We start from the raw sequence: 27,930 nt of genomic DNA on the forward strand, positions 1-27,930 counted from the left end.
TATTTGGTACATTAAAGTACGCTTGTACAAAAAAAGAGATAATTATTTAAGGCTCTAGATAGAACTCTGACAAGTAGCAGTGAAACAAACTTTTATATATACGTTTGACTTGTTTTAATATAACAATTTAAAACAAATAGACTGAGCTGCTGTTTGTTTATTGCTGAAACTTATCGCCAGCAAGTCACAAACTGCTGTAGATAATTCGGCCTACAAAACCTAATAGTAGCAATAGGCATAAGACTTTCAATTACAAAATATCAGGCCTAGCATGACCAGGTGGATTAAGGTATTCGACTCGTAATCCGAGGTTCGCGGGTTCGAATCCCCGTCGCATCAAACGTGCTCGCCCTTTCAGCCGTGGGGGCGTAATAAGTGACGGTGAATCCCACTATTCATTGGTAAAAGAGTAGTTCAAGAGTTGGCGGTGGGTGGTGATGACTAGCTGCCTTTCTTCTAGTCTTACACTGCTAAATTAGGGATGGCTAGTGCAGATAGCCCTCGAGTAGCTTTGCGCGAAATTAAAAAACAAACAAACAAAATATCAAAAAAAGCCATTGGATGCGACTATTTTAAGCCACAAAATGCTAACGCTTCACTATAGGGATATAGACTATGAAGAAATAAGTTAAATACCACAAGCAGCTGTGCTATGACTATGTTACCTGCTGCCTGAATGTATAGTTCCAAGTGTAAAGTTTTGTGGAAGAGGAATAATGGTCTGGGGCTGTTTTCAATGTTTGGACTAGATTTTTCAGTTTCAGTGAAGGGAAATCTTAACGCTTCAGCATACGATGACGTTCTAGAGAAATATGTGCTTCCATCTTTGTGGCAACAGTTTGGGAAAGGCTCTTTTTTGTTTCGACACGACAATGCCCCCTGTACAAAGCGAGATCCATAAAGACATGGTTCTCCGAAATTAGTGTGGAAGAACCTGACTGGCCAGCACAGAGCCCTGATATTAACCCCATCGAACACCTTTGGGATGAATTGGAATGTCGGATGCAAGCTATTCCTTCTCGCCCGACATCAGTGTCCGACCTCACTAATGCTCTTGTGACTGAGCAAGCATGGCAAATTCCCGCAGCCATGTTTCAGAATCTAGTGAAAAGCCTTCCCAGAAGAGTGAAGGCTGTTATAGCAGCAAAATGTAGATCAACTCCATATTAATTTCCATGGTTTATGAATGAGATGTTCAACAAGCACATGTGGATGTGACGGTGGGATGTCCACATCGTTAATCTTTCAGACATAACTTTCTCCGAAGCAAATACTCAGTCTCCTTAGCAAAGGTCTAAATTCTGCCCAAGTAACAGCTATATTAATGAGCCAGCTCTTCTTTCTCTTTGCTTGTTTGTTTTTGAATTTCGCGCAAAGCTACACGAGGGATACATGCGCTAGCCGTCCCTAATTTAGCAGTGTAAGACTAGAGGGAAGGCAGCTGGTAATCACCACCTACTGCCAACTCTTGGGCTACTCTTTTACCAACGAATAGCGGGATTGATCGTACATTATAACGCCCTCACGGCTGGAAGGGCGACATGTTTGGTGTAATGGAGATTCGAACCCGCAGCCCTTGGATTACGAGTCCAGTGCCTTAACAACCTGGCCATGCAGGGCCTCTTCTTTCTGACCTTCATGAATTCACTATAAAATTAAGACCGCGAAATTTTTCACAACAAATCCCACCTAACTGAAAATCAACGTTACACTGAACTTTAAAGAAAAGTCTTTTTTGTTTTGTTTTTGGTTTTTTTGGAATTTTGCACAAAGCTACTCGAGGGCTATCTGTGCTAGCCGTCCCTAATTTAGCAGTGTAAGACTAGAGGGAAGGCAGCTAGTCATCACCACCCACCGCCAACTCTTGGGCTACTCTTTTACCAACGAAAAGTGGGATTGACCGTCACATTATACGCCCCCACGGCTGGGAGGGCGAGCATGTTTAGCGCGACGCGGGCGCGAACCCGCGACCCTCGGATTACGAGTCGCACGCCTTACGCGCTTGGCCATGCCGGGCCAAAGAAAAGTCCTTATGGATACTTCCACCAAACAGAGAGAGCGATATTAGCTATAGAAAATGACATAATACAGACCTTAAAATCTTCCAAGCACAATTAGTATAATATATTTGACATAATAAAAATAGGGGATACGTGCGAGAATAATAATAATCCGCAATTTGAGACTGTGTTTGATTTAATATAGACCCTCACGTAGCTTTTCACGAAATGCAACAAAATATGCTCAATGGCAAGCTATGAGGAGTGTTTTTATATTTGTGTTGTTATTTGACACTGTTATTTTTCTTGTGTGTAATAAATACAAAGATAAACATATTATAATTTGTTTTACCAAAATAAAAAAGTAAGGTTTGTTTTTCAATGAAATATTTTTATGACCAGTAATAAATAGGTAGTATTTCTACTTGTATATATTTATTTGTTTTGTAACATGACTCATCACAAAATTTCCCCATAATTTGATAAATTTCTTTATTAAACACTATATTCAAGAGAGGGCACTTACAATTCGTTATTGATGATGGCGATGTTGTATGTGAAGTACAGATCTAAAGAAAATGGTAAAAACTTTGAGAAAAATAAGTTTTCTGGCATTAATTTATCGTCCTCGGTGGAAAAGTTTAAAGAAAACGTTGCCTCAAAACTGAATATGAAGCCTTTCGATATTGGTATTTTTACTGTTTACTTTTTTTATCTTTATCCATAAACTTAGTTAATAAACCATAAATGTTTAGTTACAAAGTTTACAAATATAATTATTAAATATGTATCACTCAGGAGTCCAAGTCTTGTATGTTATACATGTAACTGTAACACGTACTATCCGTAGTGCTATTTCCGACTACATGTGATTAAAAGCGGAATTCGTGTAACAAAGTATAAACTCTAAATATAACGAGGCTGTAACCACTACATTAGATCAAACATCGGGAACTTTGACCTCACACTATGCAATGTCCACATATCAACCGAGGCAAAATGGCAAACAAATAGTATTACAAAGGGAAAGTTTCGGTTATTTTGTATACTTCCTTGCTGTCCAGACTCCTATTCGTAACGACTAACCTTTGTTATTCCAAACATTTAAATATGGTGAAGAGTTCTTGTGTATTGAATTGCACCAATAACAAGTAAAAAAGACATGAACTTTTCTTCTATTTGATACCAGTCAATCTGTGGAAGACAAAGTCTGTCTATAACAATGTGTGTTCAGCTCATTTTGTATTGTGTAAATGTCTTTTTTTTTTTTAAGACAAGATAACTGTATAAGTTTGGATATTGCACACTGGCCTATATTCTTGTGTCATTTATTAGTGAGTTGGTAGGTTGCTGGTTAGGACAAGAATAAAATCCAGTTAATTGTAACTTTACTCAGTATCTTGTTAATGTCTCTGGCAAAAACTTCTCCACTTAATGGTAACATGTTGCAATTGATAATTTGACTATCAAGCAGTAATATATGAACAGTAGTTGAAGAATATCTGCAGCAGCTTCAGCAGTAATATGTGTTTATGGTAAACCTATATAAATCAAGTACATAGAGCTGTACTTGCTTCGCTACTTTTTGCTCCTTTGTCAAGATGGAGGTTGTGTTACCAAGAAAGGTCACATGACTATGATGTCATGCTGACCTATAGAATATAAATTTTGGTAACCTGTGGTTTGGACACCATAATATTGGAGATGAACAGTGCAGTGTCAAATTCTTAGGGGCAAACAAAACCACATGGAATGGTGCACTGAGGATATAATATCAGAATAACAATAGGCTGTGGTGTTCACAGTGCAGAGTATAACTGCAATGATGACTGAAGATACCCAGCAAAGTAAGTTTATTGTTTATTTTTCTTCCCCTTTTTAGTTTTTAGTGACACTGTTTCCAAGCACAACCAGAGTTAAACAGTTTTGCTTAGTTTTTCACGAGTATATATATCTGTAAATAAGAACATATTCATGACATGATATTTTGTATCATGAGATTATATGGTTCTGCTTTTATTTGAGAATGGAACATTTTTGGGTAGAGAGATCTAATATTGACTATAAAATACAATGTTATCAATCATGAATTCATACCTGTATTGTTTTCCAGACTAATTGTGAAAGACCGAGTGAAGGAGTTGAAATGATAATGACCTTATAATAACAGACAACACTCAGATGTGCAGTAATCACTTTGTTGTTGCGAACCTTGGACCCTATGAAAAATACCCTCACCCATGTATGTACACGAAAGGATATGATGGGAAGGAGAGCCGTCACAAGAACTGTGATATTCAGCAAGTTATCAACAGCTATTCTGTATCTGGTGACACAGATAAGTACATCACTACAAGGCATGGAAAGAACTCCACAGCAGATGCAAAAAAACAAACTTTTAAGTCAAATCTGTGAAATAAACAGATTACAGCTACTGTCACATTGAAGATAAAGAATTATGAGAATATCAAAATTCAAGCCACAAAAATTATCATGATCCAAGTGTTTTATCATCACATCATTATCATACTTGTGTGTGAGCCTGAAAGAGCATCATTATGCCATGAAACCAAAATTGTTGTCAGAATCATCAAATGTAAATGGATGTACATGTGTGACATGTAAATTTCATTACATTAAATTAGAACAAGAAAATGTTGAACTGCACCTCAAAATAGAGAAAATGCAAAATATTCTGATAGAGATTGAGCAGGTCACTGCATTATTGAAACAAAGATATAAAACATATGAAGGGATCTAATGAACAATTTACTCCATAGCAGACTTGCATCTTATAAACTATTCAAATGGCTTTTTGACATGTTGGCCACCAACAAGTCCATAATGTACTGTGTGATATATTTGCCTGGATATGCTCTACTTACATCTGTGAAATGGGTTATAGCCTATCTGTTTAAAAAGTCAACTGTATTGTTGACAACAGTGACTTTTCTGTAAAGTACTTATTTTGTTGTGCAAGTTAAATCAACAAGTTTAAAATATTGAATCAGAAATACATCATGTAAACCTTGATTAGTCTAAAATAACATTTGTGCCAAGTGTCTTGTGATGCTAGTTAAGGAGAAGAAAAGAAACATTGAGGCACCTATTTTTGTTGTAAAAAGTCAGTGACATGAGAGAGCAGTATTAGCAGCTTTAAAATAATGTAAATTGTTGGAGAAAAAACCAAAAAAATCTTGAAATATTTGACATGTTTTGGGGTATGAGTGACTATGACTGTGAAACTGTAACATCAAATTGTCAAGTATGAAAGTGCAAGATTCACCACATTGATTGAGGAACTAACTCAATTTACTAGTGATGAGAATGAGCATGATTATTGAATTTTAATGATTTTACAAATATTTTGTTTAAAATGCAGATTTTTTCATATGATCTGTATTTAATATATTGATTTTATGTTACATATGTGTTTTAATTCCAGTTGTGTAGACTATCCCACATTTGGTGAGAGTTGCATCCTGTGAGAGCTGTAACATTTGGAAAATATACAATTTCTGTGTAATAATAATAAACACTGTTGAAGCAATAGGATATTTGCTTTTACTTTATTGATGCTTCATGATGACTATTGATAGTTCCTAACAGTTCTTGGTATTAGTAGGACCCAAGTATAATTATAGTACTTTGGTCTGCTATGTTTTTATTTCTTTAATTATGCCAATTATTTATTTGTTTTCTGGTAAATTAGATGGCTACTACTCTCTTGCAGCATTGAGTTCATATTAAACAAGTTACTTGTTGCTAATTAGTGAGCTCCTTAATTTTAAATCTATACTTGTTTTTAAGGATTTCATCCATTTCCCTGTTCCATTAATTTTTATTTCTTCTATTAGAGATGAAGGACAGCTCTGAAAGGTCAACAGAGCACTGAGGACATGTTTGCATATGAAATCTATTAGTTTAAGTAAAAATAACTATTCTGATTGTATTCCAACAATTTTTACTTCAATTGATATTTTATAACTCTACTCAATTTTTAGTGTATCTTGAAAAGAAATGTTAAAAAAAATATTTGAACTTTTATTTCTGAGCAGTTTCAATGAGTATTGCCCATAAACAAAGTTTTCACATTTTGTGATAATTTTTCTCCCAGACCTGTGGTATAGATTTATTTTGACCTAGATTCTGGCAGCCTTACAAATAGTGATATTTAAGGTTTTGTTTCTCATAAGACTTTTGCTTTTCATCTCTGACTATTTTCAAGAAATCTATGTTGAGAGGTTTTTATTGTACCACATGAGTTGGACACTAGCTAATAAAATCTTAGCTTATAAACAAAACCAGTGTCTAAACATGGTTGAATAGAAAATATTCTTGTATTTCTCTATCATTGTAAAGTGGATAATACTTAAACTACAATGTATGATTTTTGAAAAATGTGAAATGAAAGCGTTCATAGTGGAGAACAGAGGATTCTGATGTGAAATTTACAAAACTTCAAAACAAATTATAAACCTGGAATTTTTTAACATTTTCTTTTTACGATGTTTGTTTTCATAATTATATTTTTCTGATGTTTTAAAACTACAGAGATATTCTTATATGAGAAGTAAAAATATTAAGGGTTAGTGAGTACATTCAGCTGGAAACTATTCAGATGACAGAAAAGCTTTTTCTTATCTTTGTGTGTACAGTTGGCTTAATAAATTAATTACTCCTCAAAAATCATATACAAGACCTATAACAATTACTTTCAAGAACTCCTTAGCTATTGAAACAAACTGTAATTATTAAAGCAAAAATTGAGCTTTTCCAAAAATATTGCATATATCAACATGAGAGTTCTGTTTCTGCTACTTAACATTTTTGCTTTTTATCAGTATTTGATGCTGTTTTTGTGGCTACATAACTATTTTAGTGTATAATATAAATAACAAGCATGTGTAATTAATGAAAAATAAACAAGTTAGAACTAAATATGTGAAATGGAACATCCTTGTTAATAATATTTTAAAAAATCCAGTTTTATTACCTTCATGTTTTCTTTGTTACTTTATTTATATTTATAAGAGTTTTATGAATAGATGAGAATATGTGTATACCATTATTCAAATAATACAGACTCAGTAATTATAACTTTATCAAAAAAATAACTATTGGATATATTTACATGATTTTAGAATCACAGTATAAAAGAAACTAAGACAAATGGGTGTATTTCTGAAAGGAATACTTGTATCCATACACAGATAGCTGTTTTCTTTTCAGTTTTCACATTCTTCCTGAGAGATTACCATGTCACAAAAAAAACTCCAAGCCAATTTCACATGTGTCCAAATAAACTTGCACCACTATATAATGACATTTCATGCAGCAAAACTTTTCACCAATAGAAGTGTGACACATCTACATGTACAAATGCCACCTCTATATTTGTGGATAAAATTTTTGTTATATGATGAGGCAATAAAGATGTAATGAGATAATGGCGAGGATGAGTGGTAACACATATGGTGGTGAGTATCTATTGGAAATACATTTTCACGTGAAGAAGATGTTAACTTCCAAAATGAATACTTATCTACACACACAGATAATTAGAATCCTAAGTTGAGATGGTGGAGGGACTAGTATATAGATCAGATTACCTAGATAAGCTCTATTCAGAACGTGTGAAGAAAGCCCATGGGATGTACCACCTGATGACAGGGCTTCTTAGAGATATACCTGTGGGAAATTGCATCTTGCCACATCCAAGTTATATTTGTCATCCACATATAAGAAGCTGAAAAGATATAAATGTTTCACAAGGATGGGCAGAATAGGTACATGACAAGTGCTCTCACACAGATCATTAGATGGCCAATATGTTTAGTGATGTTAGGGCTCATTTAAATTATATCGTGTGTGCTTGCCTCCACTACCATTAGATTCAATGGGTCAAAAGCTGCTGGTGGAGAAGGACACTTGTGATAAGTATCAGTGCTTTCCTCCTCAGGCGTTAGTTAATAAGAGCTCCATTGTCAGCTACGGGAGTAGGACACTGTATTGGAATATGTCATTATGGATATTTATATAATCTCTACTTAATAATCAGTCACAATGGGACCCTTGCCTGTTATGAGAGGTGTATGAGAAATGCATCACAGGTGTATAGAGATTGATTCATCTACTCAACTGTCAAGTTCAGTAAGCTCATACCAGCTGCAGGAAAAAGAATTGTGAGAGAAAGATATATATATATATGTGTTTGTGTGTGTGAGAGTTATACAATTATATGTATTCACAGTCTACTTGGAGATTGCAATGTACCTAATGTGAAATAAATTGCACCATACTCCAGAAACACCCCATCCCCACTTCTCATTTAAGAAGGATACTTTGTTCTAGACCCATCTCATAGGTACCACTCAGTAAGGATTCTCAATGTTCTACCATTCTGATGGCTGTAATCTGGTAAATGTAAAGGTTTCTCATGCTCCACTCAAAAAAAAGGAGGAAAATCTGCATGAGGAGAGCTGAAATGTATCCAGATCCACAGGTGAAGAACTTTATCAGAAATGGTGGTAAAGTATGCTGTTAAATCCTATAGAATATCTTAAACTTAATCAAAGTGAAACTTGATAGTTGAGCAAAAAGTTGCAAATCACAGCAGATTTAAACATTTGAATACAACTGTACTGAGGAAAAGAATGAAGTTATTAGTTAGTGGAGGATATTGCTGCATGAGATACATTATCCTGGCTCATTGCAGATTTAAACATTTGAATACAACTGTACTGAGGAAAAGAATGAAGTTATTAGTTAGTGGAGGATATTGCTGCATGAGATACATTATCCTGGCTCATTGCAGATTTTGTGAAATAAGCATACTTGTTTTACTACATCTGCAGCGGCTTCATATGTGCCCACTGAGCTTGGGTGGTCTTGGATAAACGGGCCTTGGATACTTTCTGTAGATATCCCACACTTTCAAACTGCATCACTTTCCAGCACGCCCGTGTACATGCTCTGTGGATAAGATGTCAAAGTCAGAAGGAATCTTGGATTAAGTTTACAACTGGCATATCTTCTACCACCAGTTCCAAAGTCATATGGGACAAGATTCGTTAATGCTCGTCTTATTTGGTTCCTTGAATCAAACAACCTCCTCTTGCCCACCCAGTGTGGGTTCCAACAACAGTGCTCCACCATGCACCACCTGATTCAACTTTAAATGTCAATCAGAGAAGCCTTTTTCAAATGACAACATCTTGTATCAATATTCTTTTACATTGAGAAAGCTTAGGACACAACATAGAGGTATGGCATTTTGCGAGACCTCCATATATATGGGTTATGTGGCTATTTGCCCAATTTTATCAAAAATTTTTTAATGGACAGGAGATTCCAAGTTCATGCGGGTTTGACACTTTCCCGTTCATTTCTACAGGGACTTGAAGTCCCTCAGGGCTGTGTTTTGAGTGTCACACTTTTTAGTATAAAGATTAATGCCATCACTGAACAACTCCCTCTCACTGTTGCAAACAGGCTCTATGTCGACGACTTTCATATCTCATGTCTGTCATCGAACATGAGATATATTGAGTGGCAGCTGCAAACTGCCCTCAATCATGTACTGAAGCGGACCACAGCATATGACTAATTTCTCTCTCTCTAAAACCATTTGTATGCACTTTTGCCACCAACAGGGTATTCACCCTGATCCTGAACTCTGTATTGGTGAAGTTGTGCTGCCTGTGGTCCCTGAGACCAAGTTCTTGGGACTTATCTTTCACTGTAAGCTGACATTTATACCACACATTAAGCAGCTATGGGTCAAATGTACAAGAGCACTGAACATCCTCCATGTCCTCTCTTCCACCACTTGGGGAGCAGATCCAAGCTCTATGTTAAAGATATATTGTGCTCTTATTTGATCAAAACTCAACTGTGGATCAGTGGTCTATGTCTCTGCCAGACCCTCGGCCTTAAGGATGCTGGACCTCATTCATCATCAAGTACTTTGGCTCTGCACTGGGGCTTTCCACACATGTCCAGTTCAGAGCTTATACATAGAGGCTTATGAACCTTCTTTGCACCTTTGCTGTTTGCAACTGTCTTTACTATATGCTTCGAAACTTTGTTTCTTATCAAAGCATCCCACCTGAGGTTGTGTTTTCCTTCCTTGGTGGGCCGTACTTTTTCAGAACAGATGATCTGCCATTGCTCCTTTTGGCCTTCATATCCAGGTGCAGTTGGATGAATTGGGTCTGTCCTTGGATAACATTGCAGTATCCACTGGTCAACCCATTCCACCATGGCTTCTTACAGTCCCCAAATGTGACCTTTCTTTAAGTCATCTGAGAAAAGCAGATACTCCCAATTGGAAGTACTGTCTTTTATTTACTGAACATCTTTTGAACAATATTTCCATTCCTATTTATATGGATGGTTCAAAATCAGGTGACTCTGTGGGCTCTGCCATGGTTTGTTGTGGTTTGGTGGTTGAGTGCAGAATCCCCTCTAAAGCTTCTGTAAAGAACTGTACACCATTTCTCTTGCCCTGGATCACATAGAAGTTAAGCAGTACTCCAACTGCACTGTTTATACCCACTCGCTCAGTTCTCTACTGGCCCTGGAATTGCTTCATGTTGGTTCAAACCCTGTTCTCAGCAATGTTCAAAATCAACTGGCCCATTTCTCTTTAACATCTACTTCTATCCAATTTTTCTGGATTCTGGGCCACGTTGATATTCATAGGAACGAGCTCACCGACACTGCAGCTAAGTCTATCTGCTCTGGCACTATCACCATTGTGCCTATTCCATACAGGACTATGATCCTGTATTCAAGGCTCTGCTTTGTGCCAGTTTGCAGTCGACTTGGAATGAGCAACATGAAAAGCTTTTTCAAATAAAACCCTATATTGGACTTTGGCTGTCTTGCTTCCATAAGGATTGGAAGGAGTAAGTTGTTCTAACTAGACTATGCATTGGTCACAGTTTTGTATCTCATCATTTTTTTTTTTAATCTGAAACTGATGCACCATTGTGTAGTCTGTGCAACACTCAGATCACAATAAGCCACATTTTACTTTCTTCCTGTCATTATGACTCTCAACGACGGCACCATTTTAAACATGTTCTGTCCCAAGGTTTGTCCATAATGTTAGACAGTGTTATTGGTGATGGTGACACTGTGGACCTTGATAAAGTTTTTAGTTTTTTAAAGGCCATTAATCTTTTTAATGTCATTTAAGTTTTTTAATTTATACATTAAACCTTGTTTTAATGTGGCTCCCTTTTAAGAATCACAGTCTCTCTAGTTCAATTTGAAATTAGAAAATGGCTATAGCATTAAATAACTCAACACCAGGACTGGAAAGGCCAACTTCAGGTAACTAATGCTGCTGTTTGAACTACCCGTTAGTCATCCTGGCGAGTTATTATTAAAATTTTACTGCACATCTTTTAAAACTTTTATTACTTTACTTTTTGAAAATGGCCTTAATGACACATAACTCAGAACCAGGACTGGAAAGGCCAACTTTAGGTGACTGATGGTGTTTTGTGTACTTTCCTGTTAGTCTTCCTGGCAGGTTATGATAATTTCCATTATGCTACTGAAAGCCCTTTACAACTTCTCTTACTGTAGTTTCTCTGTTAATGTTGTAGACCAGATTGGTTTTATGCTATTTATGTTTTTAAACTCTGTTTTGTTTAGCCTTCATTTCCTTTTATGAATTCTACTACATTTACTTCACTTTTATCTGATGTTTGGCTCAGATAGCCAAGCTGATTTGTGCCATGAAACACTAAATCAACCAACCACACATCTGCCCATCTTACTCATTATGATTCTGGTACATATTTCTTTATTTACTTCATCAAAGAATGAAGATTCACAAGTGCTAATATATAGAGGGAGTTAGTGTGTTTATATCACCCTCCTATTTATGGATTGTTTTTGTTTTTTTTCTGTATAGTTATGTCATGCAACAGTGCAGTTCACAAGAACTTTTGTGACATTACTTGGGAGCTAATTAATGACTACTGGCATGGAATTCTTTATGGCGAATGAACAGGGCAGGTGTTAATATTTATTGGATATACATTTTCATGTAGTGAAAGTGCTAATTTTAATTTTTGACTTATGAAATAACTAAAATTAGGTGAAGAATGATGTTAGATAACCAAAAGCCCTCCAAGAGAAGTTTTATTTTCAATATAAATTTTATTTAAGAATGGGCTTTGGTTTAACCTTTTAACTTATTCCCAATATATAAAAGAAATAGGTATTGAGAGAACTAACAGAGAAACACATTGTTTCAAAGACTGAAAAAGAAAAGCTGTTTATGGGTCATTCCATATCAAATCATCCAGATTTTGGAAAATAGCCCTACTTCAGGTCACAGTTTGACCATGTCACCAGTTATTTAGCCTTTTCATATTTGTACCATGTATTCTTGCATCTCTGAATATGAACTACAAAAAAATCAGGACGGTGTTCAACTTACTTTATGAGTTATAATTTTTTAAAGTATTCTCTGACCATACGTTTTTTATTGAAAAAAAAATTCAGTTCAGGTGTGTTACTGTGTGCAAATATATCCATACAATTTTGAAAAATACCTGTCAAAATATTATGAATCCCACTGAAATATTCTAACCATCCTTTCACAATGTTAAATAATGAAGTTGTAAGAAACAAAAAAGAATTAATTCATTTCTGAACAAGTTTATTAGCATAACTAGTTAGATCACATGGCAGTGCAAATATATTGTGTATGCTTTACAGTTAGGCAGATATGGCTGAATTTAAGATTCATAATATAATAAATACAAAGGTAAATCAGACACAAAAAGCACAGTGCTACAACAGGGGATAACTGAGAAAGATTATAGTCACACCAAACTGCAAATAATCATGACAATGAAATGTTTCAAAAACTGCTTTGACAAAAAATTAGCTTTAACAGCATCAAATAAATATTGCTTTGTTCAGGCAGCTTAAATAAATTTCTGAAATTTGAGTTTCATTATGTTGAGATCACTTTGACTTAGAACATAGTGATGAGCACTACTGCCTTGCATGGTAGGTGCACTTATCAGACAAAGAATATGTTGGAAAGGAATCCAGCTTTCATCTTTATGTGACCTTGCAGGCCATGAGAACAGTTTGTTTCTTGATTTCTTCATAAATGACACCAACACAACGGAATGTTCATCTGATCTATCTTTTATCTTTCCCACATACCATTCATGATTGTATATGTATGCCACATATTTCCCTGGCTGATAATTGTCATTGCTATCATTAGACCCTATTTGAGCTGCTGCAGCATCACTTTCACTGTTACTACCAACAGTTACAACTGTGTACACATCATCATCTGATAGCCTTCTGATATACAATTTGTTGGTAGAGTGGGGAATAAAGCTATGATGTGACCTAATACCTGCCACGGTTTTGCACATTTCATACAGCTCAAGTAGATCAAACTTTACACAATTCTGCAGGACTGATTGACAAGAAAGAACTGAATGCCCTGAATGTGGTCCTATGCCCAATGTTACATATCAGAGACACTTAAAATTTGATAATTTATAACTTTTCACAGCCTTGATTGTTTTGAAGATCATGTTCAGAGATGTAAGAATATATGGTAAAGGCTGATTAGAATATTTTAGTGGGATTCATAAACTATTTTAAAATTGTATGGATATATTTGCACACAGTAACACACCTGAATTGAAGTTTTTTTTTGTCAAGTGAACAGTGTATGGTCAGAGGATACTTTAAAAAATTATAACTCAAAAAGTAGGTTGAACACCATCCTGATTTTTTTTTTGTAGATCATATTCAGAGATGTAAGAATATATGGTAAAAATCTGAAAAGGCTGAATAACTGGTGACATGGTCAAACTGTGACCTGAAGTAGGGCTATTTTTAGCTAAATCATAAAAAGTTGCATGCAACTAAATTTTTTTACAGGAGATCTAATAGACTTTTAATTACAATAGTTGCTAATTTATCAACTGATATGTTATAGGACATTTGAAAACAAAATTCAGCTTTGTATCATATTAAGTCTTAGAGCTATGGTGTATTACATAAACCAATGGTTTTTACAATTTTGGGTTTTGAGGTAATTTTACAGCCTTCCTATGCAAATCCTAAGAGAGATAAACTTGGTTTGAGACCAGTTTTGAATTCTGTGAGATTAACTCAGTCATTGTAGCACATTTCAGGCCTTGTACCACCATTATTCTTGCAGCTTTAAGCAGCCAAAGTTGCCGAAAATGAATTCACCAAAAATAAAACAAAATTAACTACATTTTATAAGGCTGTAAATTAGAAATTATTAGAGATATTGATCTAATATTTGGCAATTTTTCATTATATGGGTAGATGAATTTTTTTAAGTCATTCTGTGGGGGTCACCTGTAGCCCCTGGATGATTTTACATGGAATGACCCTTATTTCAGAACAAAAAGTTGTGTATTGTTTAAATTTATATATGTAGAAACTAACTGAGTTAATTGTATAATTGTTGTGCCTGTTGTATGTGCAAATTGTGAAATTACAGTAAATTGTTCATATTTATTCCATTGCAGAACTTATCTGCTTTGGAAAGTGCTTGAAATCAGAAGAAACTTTAGAATCTTGTGGACTGAAACATGGGATGACTGTGTATGTTCTGCCCAAGCAGCATCCAGATCCAGAAAAATCACATGGTTTGTGCATCAAATATTAAGAAAATCTGTTTTTTGTTGTGCCATTGAAGATAATGTACTTAGTTAGTTCAAAATATTGTAAGTATTTGGCAAGTGTTTTGTATATTTATCACCCAAACCTATTAAAGCCATTTTGTACTTAGTATAAGGACTTTTTTCCTGTTATTCTTTGAAGGATTGAAAGGTCTAGTGAGAATCTTAATGTTTGATGAGGTTTTTTTATGAGTTTTATTACTGAATGAAAGGTTTTGAGAATTATTATTTTTGGTTGTCACATGGAGATTACAAAGTATATTGAGGACTAGTTATCATCTGAATTTTAGAAACTTTGCAAAGTAATGTTGAGGCAGAGGGTTTCTGAGATCTGTTTGCAGAAGCATTTGAGGTTAAGGAGGTTATAATCACATTTTACAAAACTTTGGTGAGGCCTTATTTGGAGCATTGGGTGCAGTTTGGGCCTCTTGTTATCAATAAGATAACAATTGTTGAAAATGTTCAGAGACTAATTATCATGTTTCTGGTTTGAAACATCTAAACTATGAAGAGAGAGACACATATGTTTGAAATAATAATTTTTTGGCTTAGAAGAACTAGAGATAATCTGATTCAGTTGTTTAAAGTTTGTGGCTTGGATAAACAGCCCAGTGTAGTGCTGTTGGAATGGTGGAAAGATGGCTGGAGATGAAACCCTGAATATTAAAGAAAATAAGTATAATCTATGGAAGCTCAAGTCTCAGCTGTTATTAGGTAGAATGTTTTCCATGTGGAATGGTGTGCCAGATCATGTGATATATATGAGATAAAATTATAATGTATGGCTGGGTGTGGTTACCATCTAAGTTTCACAACTTTAAGTGAGGGTGTTCTTACAATACAATTTAAAAATAAAAGTTTTTCACTTAAATTATGTTTGTTACCAGAAGGATAAAAGGTTTCATAGTTAAGTTAAAATTACATAATCTTTGAAGGATTTAACATGAATATTGTTTGGTTATCATTTGAAGAGTAAAAAAAAAGGTTAGAATAGTTTTTATCATCATGAGATGAAAAGAAATGAAGTTTTTTGATGATATCTAGCTGTTATTAAAGAATTAGATTAATTGTTTTCAGAACAAAGTGGGAAAATTACTTAGGGAATGAGAATCTGTTGATATTGTTGTGTGAGGGGTTTTCACTTAAAAGCCTATCACATAATTATTGTTTCTCAACAACAGAGTCTGGTAAAAAATATTGTATTGTTTTTATATTATATCACAGATTGAGAAATTGATGAGGATGTTAATTGATTAATGAGATTAACAAGGATATATGTTTCTTTCATCTAACAGTTAAAAGGTTTAATAACTACTTTCGTTTACTGGTCTAGAAGCTAGGTTATTTCATTTGATTGCATGAAAGTGTGTATTTATTAAATGAGAACAAAAAATTTGAGATAAATTAACCATACAACTAAAGGAAATTTTACGTAGCAAGATTATATGATTCACAAAATAAAATTGGGTATGAGCTATCTAATTATTATATTCAAACTGAATCTTTAGTTACAAGTATTTTGTTTCTTTTTAACAGAAGAGCTAAGTCAAAAGGAGATAAGAAATCGAGTTAGTACTCTGAAGACAGCACTAGGGAATTTGGTATTGAAAAATATGGTAAGCTGTGTCACGTCAAGCATTTATTTATTGTTCTGTCTTGAATGTTGCTACTCCAAATCACAGTAAGCTGTGTATAGGTAACATAAATATTGTACTATGGCTGGAAACATAGTAGTATTGAAAAAATATTAAGGCAATGTTGTAATAACTAAATCATTCTACAATGACTCTGAAATTCCACATTTTGTGAATTTTCTTTCAAATGTGCTTTTATACCTAAGAATTGGAAATTATTCTTATGAATACCAAGTGAAGTACAGGGCTAAGAATTTTATCTTTAATGTTACTAGTGACTTTAGCCTTGAAGGGCCTCTAGCAGTGTAATATAAATTATTTTGTTAATGTTTAATAAGTGTTATATGGACATTTTTTCTTTTTGTTTTCTACTTTACCAAACATTCAACATACTGGTACTTTTTTTTGCTGCTTTTCGTTAGTTTGTTAAAACTTTTAACATTGAAGGTATAAAATGCTTTCTGAGACTACTGAACATACTGCAGAGGTAAGTTCTGTGTTCTGTACAAGTATGAGTTGCTGTGTTCAACTTTTATTCACAACAATAAATAAAGAATAACATTTTAGGAAAAATAAAACAGTAAAATACCTTATTCATTAAAATTCATAAAGCCTTTTTAGTTACATATTTTGTGCTTTCTGGAAGATTCAACCATTGACATTATACAAAGTTTAACTTCCATCTTGTTCATAACTCTGTGTTGTAGTATCCTTAGCTTTGAATAATAGTGAAAGTGATGGGTTCATGTATTTAAATGTTAAAACATTTAGTATAGTAAAGCATAAATATCACAATTGAAATTCAGTAATAATCCTTCATGTGCAGTTTTACAGTTACATATAATATTATTTTTCAAGTCTTGCAGTTGTTCTTAATGTATTAAATTACACTTACTTGATATCATAAATAGTTTACATTTTTATTAACTGACTCTCATGTTTTTTATGAACATGATTCTGCAGCAAACTTCATAAGGTTTGACTTAATTAAGGTCCATTTTCCATTTTGTTGAACTTAAAAAATTAATGTTATGTATAGTTTATATAATTGTGCTATACTTTAAAAATATAAAAACATAGCTTTTATTGACATAAACTAATATACAGAAACCTTAAATATGACTTATAATTTTTTAATGTGTACTGTTTGTTTCCATACAGACTTACATCACTGTTATCAAAATATTATTGTTTATTGTTATGTAAAGTAATTAGTGATGACGAGAAAACCCACTTGTAGAAAAATATATATGTAAAGTACTTTATTAAAAAATTTTTTTGCCCACTTCAAAATAACTTATCTGGATATTGAATTGAAAAGTATTTGTCTGTATTTATATTTTACACAATCTATGAAATGGTTATTTTCTTATAAACAGTTTGGTTAGAAACAAAATTTAAAACTGTTTGTGTGTCTGTGTGTGTTATTGAATATTTTCTCACAGCTACGGCAACTGAGTAAGCCAGAAGTGATTGAAAACATTGTTGCTACTAATCCTGGACTGGCAGATGATCCTGTAGCAATTGGTAAGGAGCATCCAATATTAGGATTAGTATTTAACAGTTTCTCACAATGCCAAAAAAAAGGGGGAGGGAATGTGTGCTTCAATTAATCTTTTTTTTTCTCATTTGAAAATTAATATATTAGTTCAAATAGAAACAGTCATTGTACAGCTTGAATTCTAAAAATATTTGTTTTTACTTTCAATAGCAATACTGCAAGATCCAGACATGTTGGTACAACTGTCATTTCCAGATAATATTAAAAAGTAAGTCATTTGCTCTCTCTCTCTCTCTCTATATATATATATATATATATAAAAGGAAATATTAGTTAACAGTCTAATTAAACTAGTTGCCTCCATACATGATCAATGCTGTTGTGCAGCTTATGTTAAAGGATGACCTACTTAATGCTGTTTGTTCAATGTTTTAAAATCAACTTCTTATTTGTAAAATGTAATGCTTGGTATAAATATAAGCTGACCAAATAAGAACTAGGTGTTTGTTTTGAAGTGAGAACTTTACAATATTCTATATTTGTATAAACAATAGACTAGTTGAGAACCACCCATCTCTCCCTGAAGCCGTTGCTCAAGTTGCTGCAGCTTTTCAAGAAGACAATGCTTCGGGTCAGATGGCAATGGATACCTTACAGTCAGCTGTATCGTATTCTTTAGATGCTTTGAGTGATGATGAAGATATGGAGAATGACCATGATAGAGTATGCTGTTGTTTTAAATATCTGAATAATTGTTTGTAGAGCAAAAATTGTACAGTTCTTAAATAGATGCTGTTATTATTGATAAAAAAAAAAACATTTTAGTAATGCTGATATTCCAGCAAAGAATGTAGTTTTATTTTCTAATAATGTGTATTCATCTAGCTTTGCACACTCACCATGAAAATTACCTTAAAATGAAATATTGAGGTTTTTACATGATTTGTAATATAAATTCAACATTTATGAATGTTCAGACCTGATGAAAGAGCTCTTTAATTAATATTTTAAGACTTCTGTTTTCCCATTTCTAAAGTATTTATTGTATTTTTCCATGAAAATGAATTTTGTTTTGCTATAATTCAAACTTCTGTTCATAGATAATTTATTGAAAAACTATTATATTTTCTTTATGTACCTGATTATAGGTAATAGTCACTGTTTATTTTTTGCAAATAATAGTTTCTGATGGGTACATTTATACTATTTATTTATTTATTTTTTAAACTTTGTTTTGTTTTACCTTAATTTTTTTAATGAATTTTACTAAATTTTGACGTTTTACCAGATGTTTGGTGCTGATAGCCTAGCTGCTTTGTGCCATAAAACATCAAATCAACCAACTAACCATATATGATTTCTTCAGGGGATATTGTATGACTCATGAAATATTTTCAATGATATGCATTAATGATTGAACAAAGCCTCCATATCATTGGCAGATTTGTTTCTTTTCTTTGATGCTTATTTCCAAGGTTGTGGTGTGTGGGTCAATCAGCATGAGGCTTTTGAAGAATGGTATACAGCTGAAAGGTCTTACCATGCTAATCCCCTGGAACTTTTGACAGTCCAATGTTCTTTATATTGAGCTACCTTTGTTGTCAATCTTGGATCTCCCTTTTTAGGTCCACATACTTGACATATATTCCCTGGTGTGTCATGTCCTGAGTACTTTTAATCTTGGTTTGGATCATCTTTCCACTCCTGACACACTTTATCCCAAGGAGTGATTTCTTCATCCTTAAAAATTTCTGTTGGCCCTGCCTCCAGTGGGGTACTTTCTCAGTGGGATGAGTTTGCCTTTTCTCTTGATTCCAAGTTACTATTTTATTTTTTGTATCCATTTCCTCATCCACTTGTCCTGACTGTTGATGCATTCTGTCAGGATTGCGCCCAGTTTATACATTTATTTTTTGTATCTCATCTGTCATCTTCCCAGGTGATTTTGTTCATTCATTTCACTCCATGTAAGGTCTTTCTAATTGCTTCTTCATGGTCAGCACAGCTTTGGTTTTCTCGGTAGCTTCAGTGTTCGTTCTGTTCTCTTTGATCATGATCAGTTTTCCTTAATCTACAATTTGTTCATTTTTTTTGTCATTTTTGTTTCCTTTCATCTCTCACCTTTATTTCCAGTCAAATCTGAATTGCTTTATGTGTCCCCTACATACTTTTGGCTACTTTACTGTCTTCAAAGCTTCTTTCTGTTGGTTCCTTTTTCTGCAGTGCCAGTCCCTGGCACCATTCCTCTGTTTGTGACTTTTCCCTTTCTCTCTTACCAGTTGGATTCAGCTTTTAATTCAAATGGCTTTGTCTTTCTTTTCTCCTTCTTCCCATAATTAATTTTGGGTGTCTTCCCTCTTATTAGGCACATTTTATTTTATCTGAATCTCACTCCTGTCATATATTGAAGGTACTTTTTTATAGAGCACTGGGACTACACCTCATACATTCATCTCCCATTATTTGCTTCAAATAGCTGTTTCTTTTTCTTTGTCGTACCATCTTCCACTTGTTGCCATCCTATATGGTAAGACTTTGACTGGATAAGCTACCTTTCTTTATATATATTCTTATGGTTTTTAGGGACACATTCCTTTTTTTTCTTCAAGAACCTCATTTTGTGGTAAATGCTGACTGTACAGGTATACTTAAACTAGTGCAATTTGCAATGTAAGGCCATGATGACTTAGCAGTTATATTTACTACAAAACACACTGTTGAGATGGAGTTTTCCACAATATTGCTCTTAAATTTTCTGTACAGTATATTTGCTTCATTAATATGCCCATTCCAGACCATACTAACCCATGGATTTCATGGGTAAAGCAGAATGGGGTAGCTGCTTATCCCTGCCATTGGATTAAATGAATAAATCAGGAGTGGTCTGCTTTTCAAAATAGTCTTGTAACTATCATTACATTGTGTCTGTTGTTGAGTTGATATTCCTCTGGATTCTCCACTGCATTTTCTCTCTTTCTTTCAGTGGAGTATGGGAGTCCTTATCGCTTTTCAGTTCCAATTTGCTAGGATGGTTGACCATGAAGACATCCTCCTTAATGTGATAATGATGTACAGTACAAACAATGAATCCATTCACCTAAAAGTGGTGGTGGTGTTTTGCTCCAAAACTACAACATTCTCTTGGAGAGAGCTGTCAAAAATGTGGTTCACCTTTTCAACTGGGATCCCTCATTCTACTCCACCTCCACATGAATGTCTCTTTCCAGTAGCTGGGTTCTAGATTCAGAGCAGAACCAATTAATATAAGTCCTTATTTGTGTATTAATGGTATATCTGTTCACTCACTCAACTGGCCTCATGTCCATTGCTAGCATGTTGCAGGTCACAGTGCATGAACTTGCAGTTGCTATGGTTCTTCCTCTTGCACTACCACTCAAAGAGTTACATATACCAAGGATGATACTACATTGGGTTGGTTCCTGTCTGATCGATTTTGAGTGGGATATTACTCAATACAGGGACATCTTTATTGTTTTGATCAACTGGATGTCAGGTTCCCAAATCAGTTACTTATTATGAATTTGCTCACATGTGCTCTATTTACAGGTTGGGGGCATGATTTCTCCCTGTCTTACTAAATTTGAGGTGACAATGGTATGATTTTCTTTTCTACCTCCATCTGATGGCTGGATTTTGGATTGCAGTTGATTTGCCATTGGTATGATTCTCATCCTACCCCTGTGTGGGGGTTGATTCCCAATGGTTGAGTTTCGGATGCAGTTGATTTGCCATTGGTATGATTCTCATCCTACCCCTGTGTGGGGTCGATTCCCAATGGTTGAGTTTTGGATGCAGTTTGAATGCCAAGTACTATCAGTACATTCTCTTCCTACCCCTGTGTGGGGGTTGATTCCCAATGGTTGAGTTTTGGATGCAGTTTGAATGCCAAGTACTATCAGTACATTCTCTTCCTACCCCTGTGTGGGGGTCGATTCCCAGTGGTTGAGTTTCGGATGCAGTTCGGATGCCAAGTACTGTTCATTGTGCCCTAGCCACTTTAAATCTTGTCACACATCTTTTTTACTCAAATTCACATTACTTTCATCAAAGGGATTGAGATTCAGATATCAGGTGGTTTGGATCCTTATCCAACCATTGCTCTCTCCCTTTTGGATGTGCTCCTCCCTTTTTCTGCCCATTTTTTCACACCTCTTTCCACACTTATTGTAGAATATGACTGGTACAGAAATTGTGTTGTCTCTCATGTATGATCCTCTACTGTGAGAACCTCCCCTTTAAGGGTGTTCTTTAAACACTTTCAAAGGATGATTCTTTCTTTCCCTCACACTGGCCCCTCCACCTATTCAATGTGCGATTCTAACCAAATCTGTGAAAGGAGATAATGTATCATGACAGAAGATACAATTTTTGTACATTCACATTTCCCACTATTCCTCGCCACAGAAAACTGGTGCTTCCATTTTCTACTGAAACTTGAAATGATAGTGTGATAGAGTCAGATAGAGGGTGTGTTGCATTCTTGTTGGTGCAAAATTGTAGCATGAAGATTTATATGCAGTATGCAAATAAACTACATGGATTGTGTGGTATGTGGTAGCTCCAGGCTTGTGGCTAGAGGGCAGTATTGAACAAGAATAGCTATATTTATGATAGGAGATAAGTACATATGGGAAATACATTTTCATTATAGAAAAATTATAACTTCTGTTGCTATTATCCGTGATTTGTATAAAAGACACTGTTCAACCATTTACTATGTTGTAATAGATGATTGTTTACTTGACTACAATATTTCTGTGTCTGTTAAGATGATACAACTGAATACAGTTTATGTGAATAATTAGAGCATTAACCTTATCAGGACAACAGAGCCCCTTTCAGTTATTGAGTGCAAAACTGTAAGTTAGATTTAAAAATATAGAAAATTGTAATTTTATTTCAATAAATTTTAACTCTGAAATATTTTGGAATTGATATTTAGTCATCTTATAACATTTTACTCACTGTAGTTTCTAATTGACTGTGTATAAGTATTTTCCTTTCTGCACAACTTCTTAAGCCATGTCTGTATATAATATAGCTACAAATTTTATTTTAATTTTTATGACCATCATAAGTACAGATCTGTACTTTCTAAGACACTTGTTCTTTAATAATATAATTACCCATTTCTTGTTTCTCATTCAGTTTTCTTTCTGTTAAGTTTATTTGTCACAACACTTCATTCTCACCCCTTTTATTATGTTAGAGCATAAATAAATAAATAATGAAGCACAATTTTGAAAAGAGCTAAAGGCAAAGCTTAAATGCAACTAGATAGAGCACATTATGAACTACTTATTTTTATGCAGAAAGAGTAAAGTAGCATGATATGTAAGTTATGGGAAAGTGAGAGGAACTAGCCCCTACACACAGACACAAAAGTATCTTATGACAGCTTTAGAGGAAGTAGGAACTAATAATAAATTCAGATATTTTTATACTTTCTTTAGATGTTTTCTTCATTCTTGAATATAATTTTGTTATATTTGTTTGAAAGCTATAATAATTTTCTTCTGTGACCAAACATTGGGTACTTTTAGTTAGGTGTAACTTGTACATTAGGTTATGATATAATATTTTAGCTACTAAAGCCCTAATTTGTTAACGTCATTCTTTTCACTGTATTAAAAACAAAATAAAAGAAGGTGTATTTATTAGATATGAATTTTTTTTTACCAAGAATATTGTTAGGTAGGATAATTGTGAAACACTGTTTTGAATAGTCAGGTCAAAAGCTACTAATAAACCTTTACTAACTTTCACCATGATTTTTGTAATTTATAGTTGAATATGGTGACTAACTGAGTTGTAATAATAAAATATCAAAAAATATGTTAAAGAATATTACTCAAGTTTAAAGTGACTGGACATGTAAAATGGAACTTTGTGGGTTATAACGACAAAAAATGGAAATGTTTGTATTAAGTGTTATTGGAGTGTTTTTTTTAAACTGTGCATCATAACAAACTTTTGAAAATATAACAGTGTAAAATATGATAGAAAAAACAAAATTATATGAATTTTGTGAATAATAGAAACTGTATATTATTTAGTAATTTTTCTAATTTTCATGCAATATGGTTAAGTATTACTACTGTGAGAAGGAAAGTATTGAGAATAGCAGTGACACCATTATATGAATTTTATGAATAATAGAAAATGTATATTATTTAGTAATTTTTTACTAATTTTCATGCAATATGGTTAAGTATTACTACTGTGAGAAGGAAAGTATTGAGAATAGCAGTGACACCATTATATGAATTTTATGAATAATAGAAAATGTATATTATTTAGTAATTTTTTACTAATTTTCATGCAATATGGTTAAGTATTACTACTGTGAGAAGGAAAGTATTGAGAATTGCAGTGACACCATTGGAATCAGAAAGATTTTAATGAACTTTTAATACTGTAAATATGTTTTAGATTCGTATGTACAAAAAGTTAACAGTCACCATTGTAATGGCTTGCTTAGTTTTAACTTTTTGTTTTATTGATGTGTTATAGAAGCTTTTCCTGCAGTTATTAACTGAACGATGTTTAGTGGATTTAAAGGAAGAGGGTATATCTCAGAAATATTTCACTATATAATATCTCAGAAATATTTCAACACAAGACTTAAACTCCATCCACAACATGCAGATACAGTTTGTGAATGTTTCAAATCTAGTATAGCAAGCTCTTCTTAAAACTTGCCTGATACTTATTGACCAGTAGAGTAATAAATTTTAAAGTATTTGCTACTTTATTCTTTTATGCCTAATTGGACACCTTCAATTTACTTGTTGTGCCATTTATAATCTTCTATCCAAGTTATTATTTCCTTATTAATACTGCTGATATTACTTTTTATTTTGATAATTGTTTTCTTGTTTTTTAGACATTTCAAAGATGTTGGTAACTTGTGTATTATTACAGCTATCAAAATTGGGCATTCATATACATATGCAGAGTAACTATAAAAGTACTAGGAGCTTTAAAGCAGTTCTAGTTGTAAATGGTGTTTGTTTGAAACTTAAAGAAATATCTTAATTGGTTTATGATCAATTATAAATGCAGTCTTTACATTTTAGGTATGTGCAGAAGTTTTGTTCATTGAATAAAAGTATTGTAATTATACTTTTAATATCCATATAATGCACATTTAAATAAAAATATACTTTTATTTATCTAACATTGAATTATGTAAGATGAAGCTGGAAATAACAAGTTTATTTAAGTAACCTAGCATTTTTGTGGTTTTAGTTTAATGAAACTGCAAATTTCCTCACTGGACGAGGATTGTCTGGACTTGGACAGGTGCCTATAACCTCAAATGACCTTGCTAGTGCATTAGCTACATTAGCTAGTACACCAAGTAGGCAAGGTGATGTAGGATATGGATCTCAGCCTTCTACATCCACATCAACACCAAGGCAAGGAACTCCATCAACTTCGCAAGGGGTCATCACACCAGAAATGTTTAATCATGCCATGCAACAGGCACTTGGAGTAGTAAGACATACATCTAATATGGAAGTAAGTGATCATCTCAACACTTGGATTAGTGTGCCAGCCAGGTAGCTAGAATTGTTGAAAATTACTGTTAACAGTAGCTGGAAGGTTAATGTTTTAGTTCCTTTTGGTAGAACACTCAATTCATGTGCAAGATGTTCTGCAGTCAATTCTAAGTTAAAGAGTTAACTCACTAACTATTGTTAGTAAGGCAGTTTTTAACAACCAAGGCTATCTACTTATCACAGTAGCAAGACATGTAATTTAAAATAATAACACTAATCTCCATACTATAAATTGTTAAATATTTCAACAATCAGAATTGTAAAACATTTTACTAATATTAAAGTAAGAGATTCATGCTAAGACTTTCTACTAATACTGATGTAAGTATTCATATTCATACTTGGAATAGTAGTATACACTATTTAATATTAGATGTGTTCATCTCATTGTTTTTAGCTATTTTTCAAACATAATTTGACCAAGCTTAGCATTGTGATTTGGCCCTTTTCTTTTCTTAGTCTCAGTTGCAGCAGCTGAGAGACATGGGAATCTCAGATGATAGTGTCAGCTTAAGGGCTCTTCATACTACTGGAGGAGACGTCCAAGCTGCTCTGGAGCTCATCTTTGGTGAAGGAGGAGGTCAGAATTCAGTTTGAAAAACTTGGGAATTGTGGATCATATTGGTGACTTTGGAGAAGTAAAATAGATGTGGGAGAGTAATGAATCAGTGCATCATAATTTTGTTACATTTTCAGAACTTTTTATTCATGTTTTTCCTGTTTGAAACTATTATTTTAAACAATAAAACAGAAACACTTCTTTGTTTTGCTTTTGTATAAAGGTAGTAATTTATTGTTCACGTTCTTTTTTTTATAATTAGCAGTTATAAAAATGGTAATTCCCAGGAAATGTGGGTTTTGGTTTTCTGGTATCTTTTGTTTTACATAATTAATAGTTACTGAGAACAGTATATTCATTGCCTTGCATTTTCTATTTTCTTAAGATTTTTAAAGTAAGGAAAATAAACTGATCAAAAGAGAAAATTGGATAGAGGAAGCTTTTAAGAACAAAAATGAACATTAATGTATGATAGACTTCAGTATGCATCTATCTGATTAGAACTACCAGAATACTTTTGATATGATATAATTTAACAAAATTAATGATAACACTTAATGAAATGTTTATTATTTCAGAGAATCTAAAATAATAAGTAGTATTAACATACATGTGAAATATGGTGATGAGTAGTGTAAACTTTTCACAATTTCCTTATTTTTCAGTTATTTCTGACATAAGAATATTTATTCTTGAGCTTAATTTGATGAGCAGACAATGCAGATGTCATTTTGGTGTGGTATATATAAATTAAAATGTTTTATGTTAGTTGTAATAAACTATTCAGTTGTGCTCAATTCAAAACAAGTAAACACCCCAGTTTAGTATTTCATTTAAACTTAAAAGTAGCATCACCCATGCATTGTAGGTTAAATAACAAATATTATGTTAAATTACTTTGACAGAGATACTTGCCTGATGAATGTTGTTTTAAAATCTATGTGCTATTAGACAAGTTTTACATGTGTTTCTGTTTTTCTAAAATGTTTTTTTTTATTTAACAGTTGTAACATTTTAGGTTTTACTGTTCATTCGTAGTGAAACCTTTGTATATTTAAAATTTTGTAGTTATTAAGCCACCAATTCTGAGGTTAAGTTTCCATAAATTTCCATAAATCCTGGAAATGAATGTGAAATCTCTGGAAGAAAAAAGTGGATCTTAATTTCATTTTTCTAAAACAAATTATTATTTTCTTAGCTAATATTAAAAAACCAAGATGTCTTAGACCTTATATTGAAAAGACTGACTCTGAACTGTTTAGTATGAATTTAACTTACATGATGAACAAACAGAAGTGAAATGAGTAGCAGTTACCTAGTTTAGTGATGATTATAGAGAGATTACAAGAGGATTGAAGATAAAATGCTGAAGGCCTTCAAAATGTCGTCCTTTCTACTATCGTTGCTGCCCATTTTACCTTTATTTGCTCATCATGAATACTCTGATCAAGTCATCTATAAAAGAAGTGTTTGTGATGTCAATGTTATACCATGCAGTTTATTATAAGTTAGTAAGCTTTGTGTTGTATGTTGTAAAAAATAGAATAAATTTTAATAAATAAAACAAAATTGTTCTCTTCTGGGTAATTCATAGTTTGAAAAAGGAAAGGTTTTAGGCAAAAATCGTTTTATGTGTAAAAGATTACTCTTTGTACAGTTCTTATGCATTATGTAATTTCCCAAGGTGGACAGAGTTCAGGTAGCTCATTACGTAGTTTTTTGTTTTGGTTTTCAGTTGTTACTATCATAAGCACATATATTATTTGATCCATGGTAGACCCAAATGAAAGAGAGAAAAATTAACAATAATTATGTATTATTGGAGTGAAATAATCCACGGAATAGTTTTCAAGATTTCTTGGTGTGCCAAAATTTCAAAATTATACAATGTGGCCCACCCACATTCCTTAACTTAATAAATTGCCTTAAATTGT

General features: G+C 33.4%; 1 protein-coding gene across 2 annotated transcripts; it reads left to right on the forward strand.

Moving 5' to 3' along the window:
* Positions 1-2,508: 2,508 nt before the first annotated feature.
* Positions 2,509-27,565, forward strand: LOC143222872 (ubiquitin-like protein 7). Of its 2 annotated transcripts, none has more exons than XM_076449993.1 (8): positions 2,509-2,689; positions 14,564-14,683; positions 16,253-16,332; positions 17,796-17,877; positions 18,062-18,119; positions 18,406-18,574; positions 25,124-25,396; positions 25,897-27,565. In XM_076449993.1, exons 1-8 carry the CDS (start codon positions 2,539-2,541, stop codon positions 26,032-26,034), a joined length of 1,071 nt encoding a protein of 356 aa, XP_076306108.1. In that variant the 5' UTR covers positions 2,509-2,538; the 3' UTR covers positions 26,035-27,565. The 2 variants fall into 2 exon arrangements, with proteins under 2 accessions (XP_076306108.1, XP_076306109.1); XM_076449994.1 differs by lacking the exon at positions 2,509-2,689 and adding an exon at positions 11,907-12,031.
* Positions 27,566-27,930: the final 365 nt, after the last annotated feature.

Source organism: Tachypleus tridentatus, chromosome 8 (genome assembly GCF_004210375.1).
Source record: "Tachypleus tridentatus isolate NWPU-2018 chromosome 8, ASM421037v1, whole genome shotgun sequence".
Lineage (NCBI taxonomy): Eukaryota > Metazoa > Arthropoda > Merostomata > Xiphosura > Limulidae > Tachypleus > Tachypleus tridentatus.

Coding starts and splice junctions, on each gene's coding strand:
- LOC143222872 (XM_076449993.1), top strand. CDS start 2,539: ATGATGGCGATGTTGTATGTGAAGTACAGATCTAAAGAAAATGGTAAA. Junction 16,333..17,795: donor ATTTGGTATTGAAAAATATG/GTAAGCTGTGTC, acceptor ATTTTCTCACAG/CTACGGCAACTGAGTAAGCC. Junction 17,878..18,061: donor AGATGATCCTGTAGCAATTG/GTAAGGAGCATC, acceptor TACTTTCAATAG/CAATACTGCAAGATCCAGAC.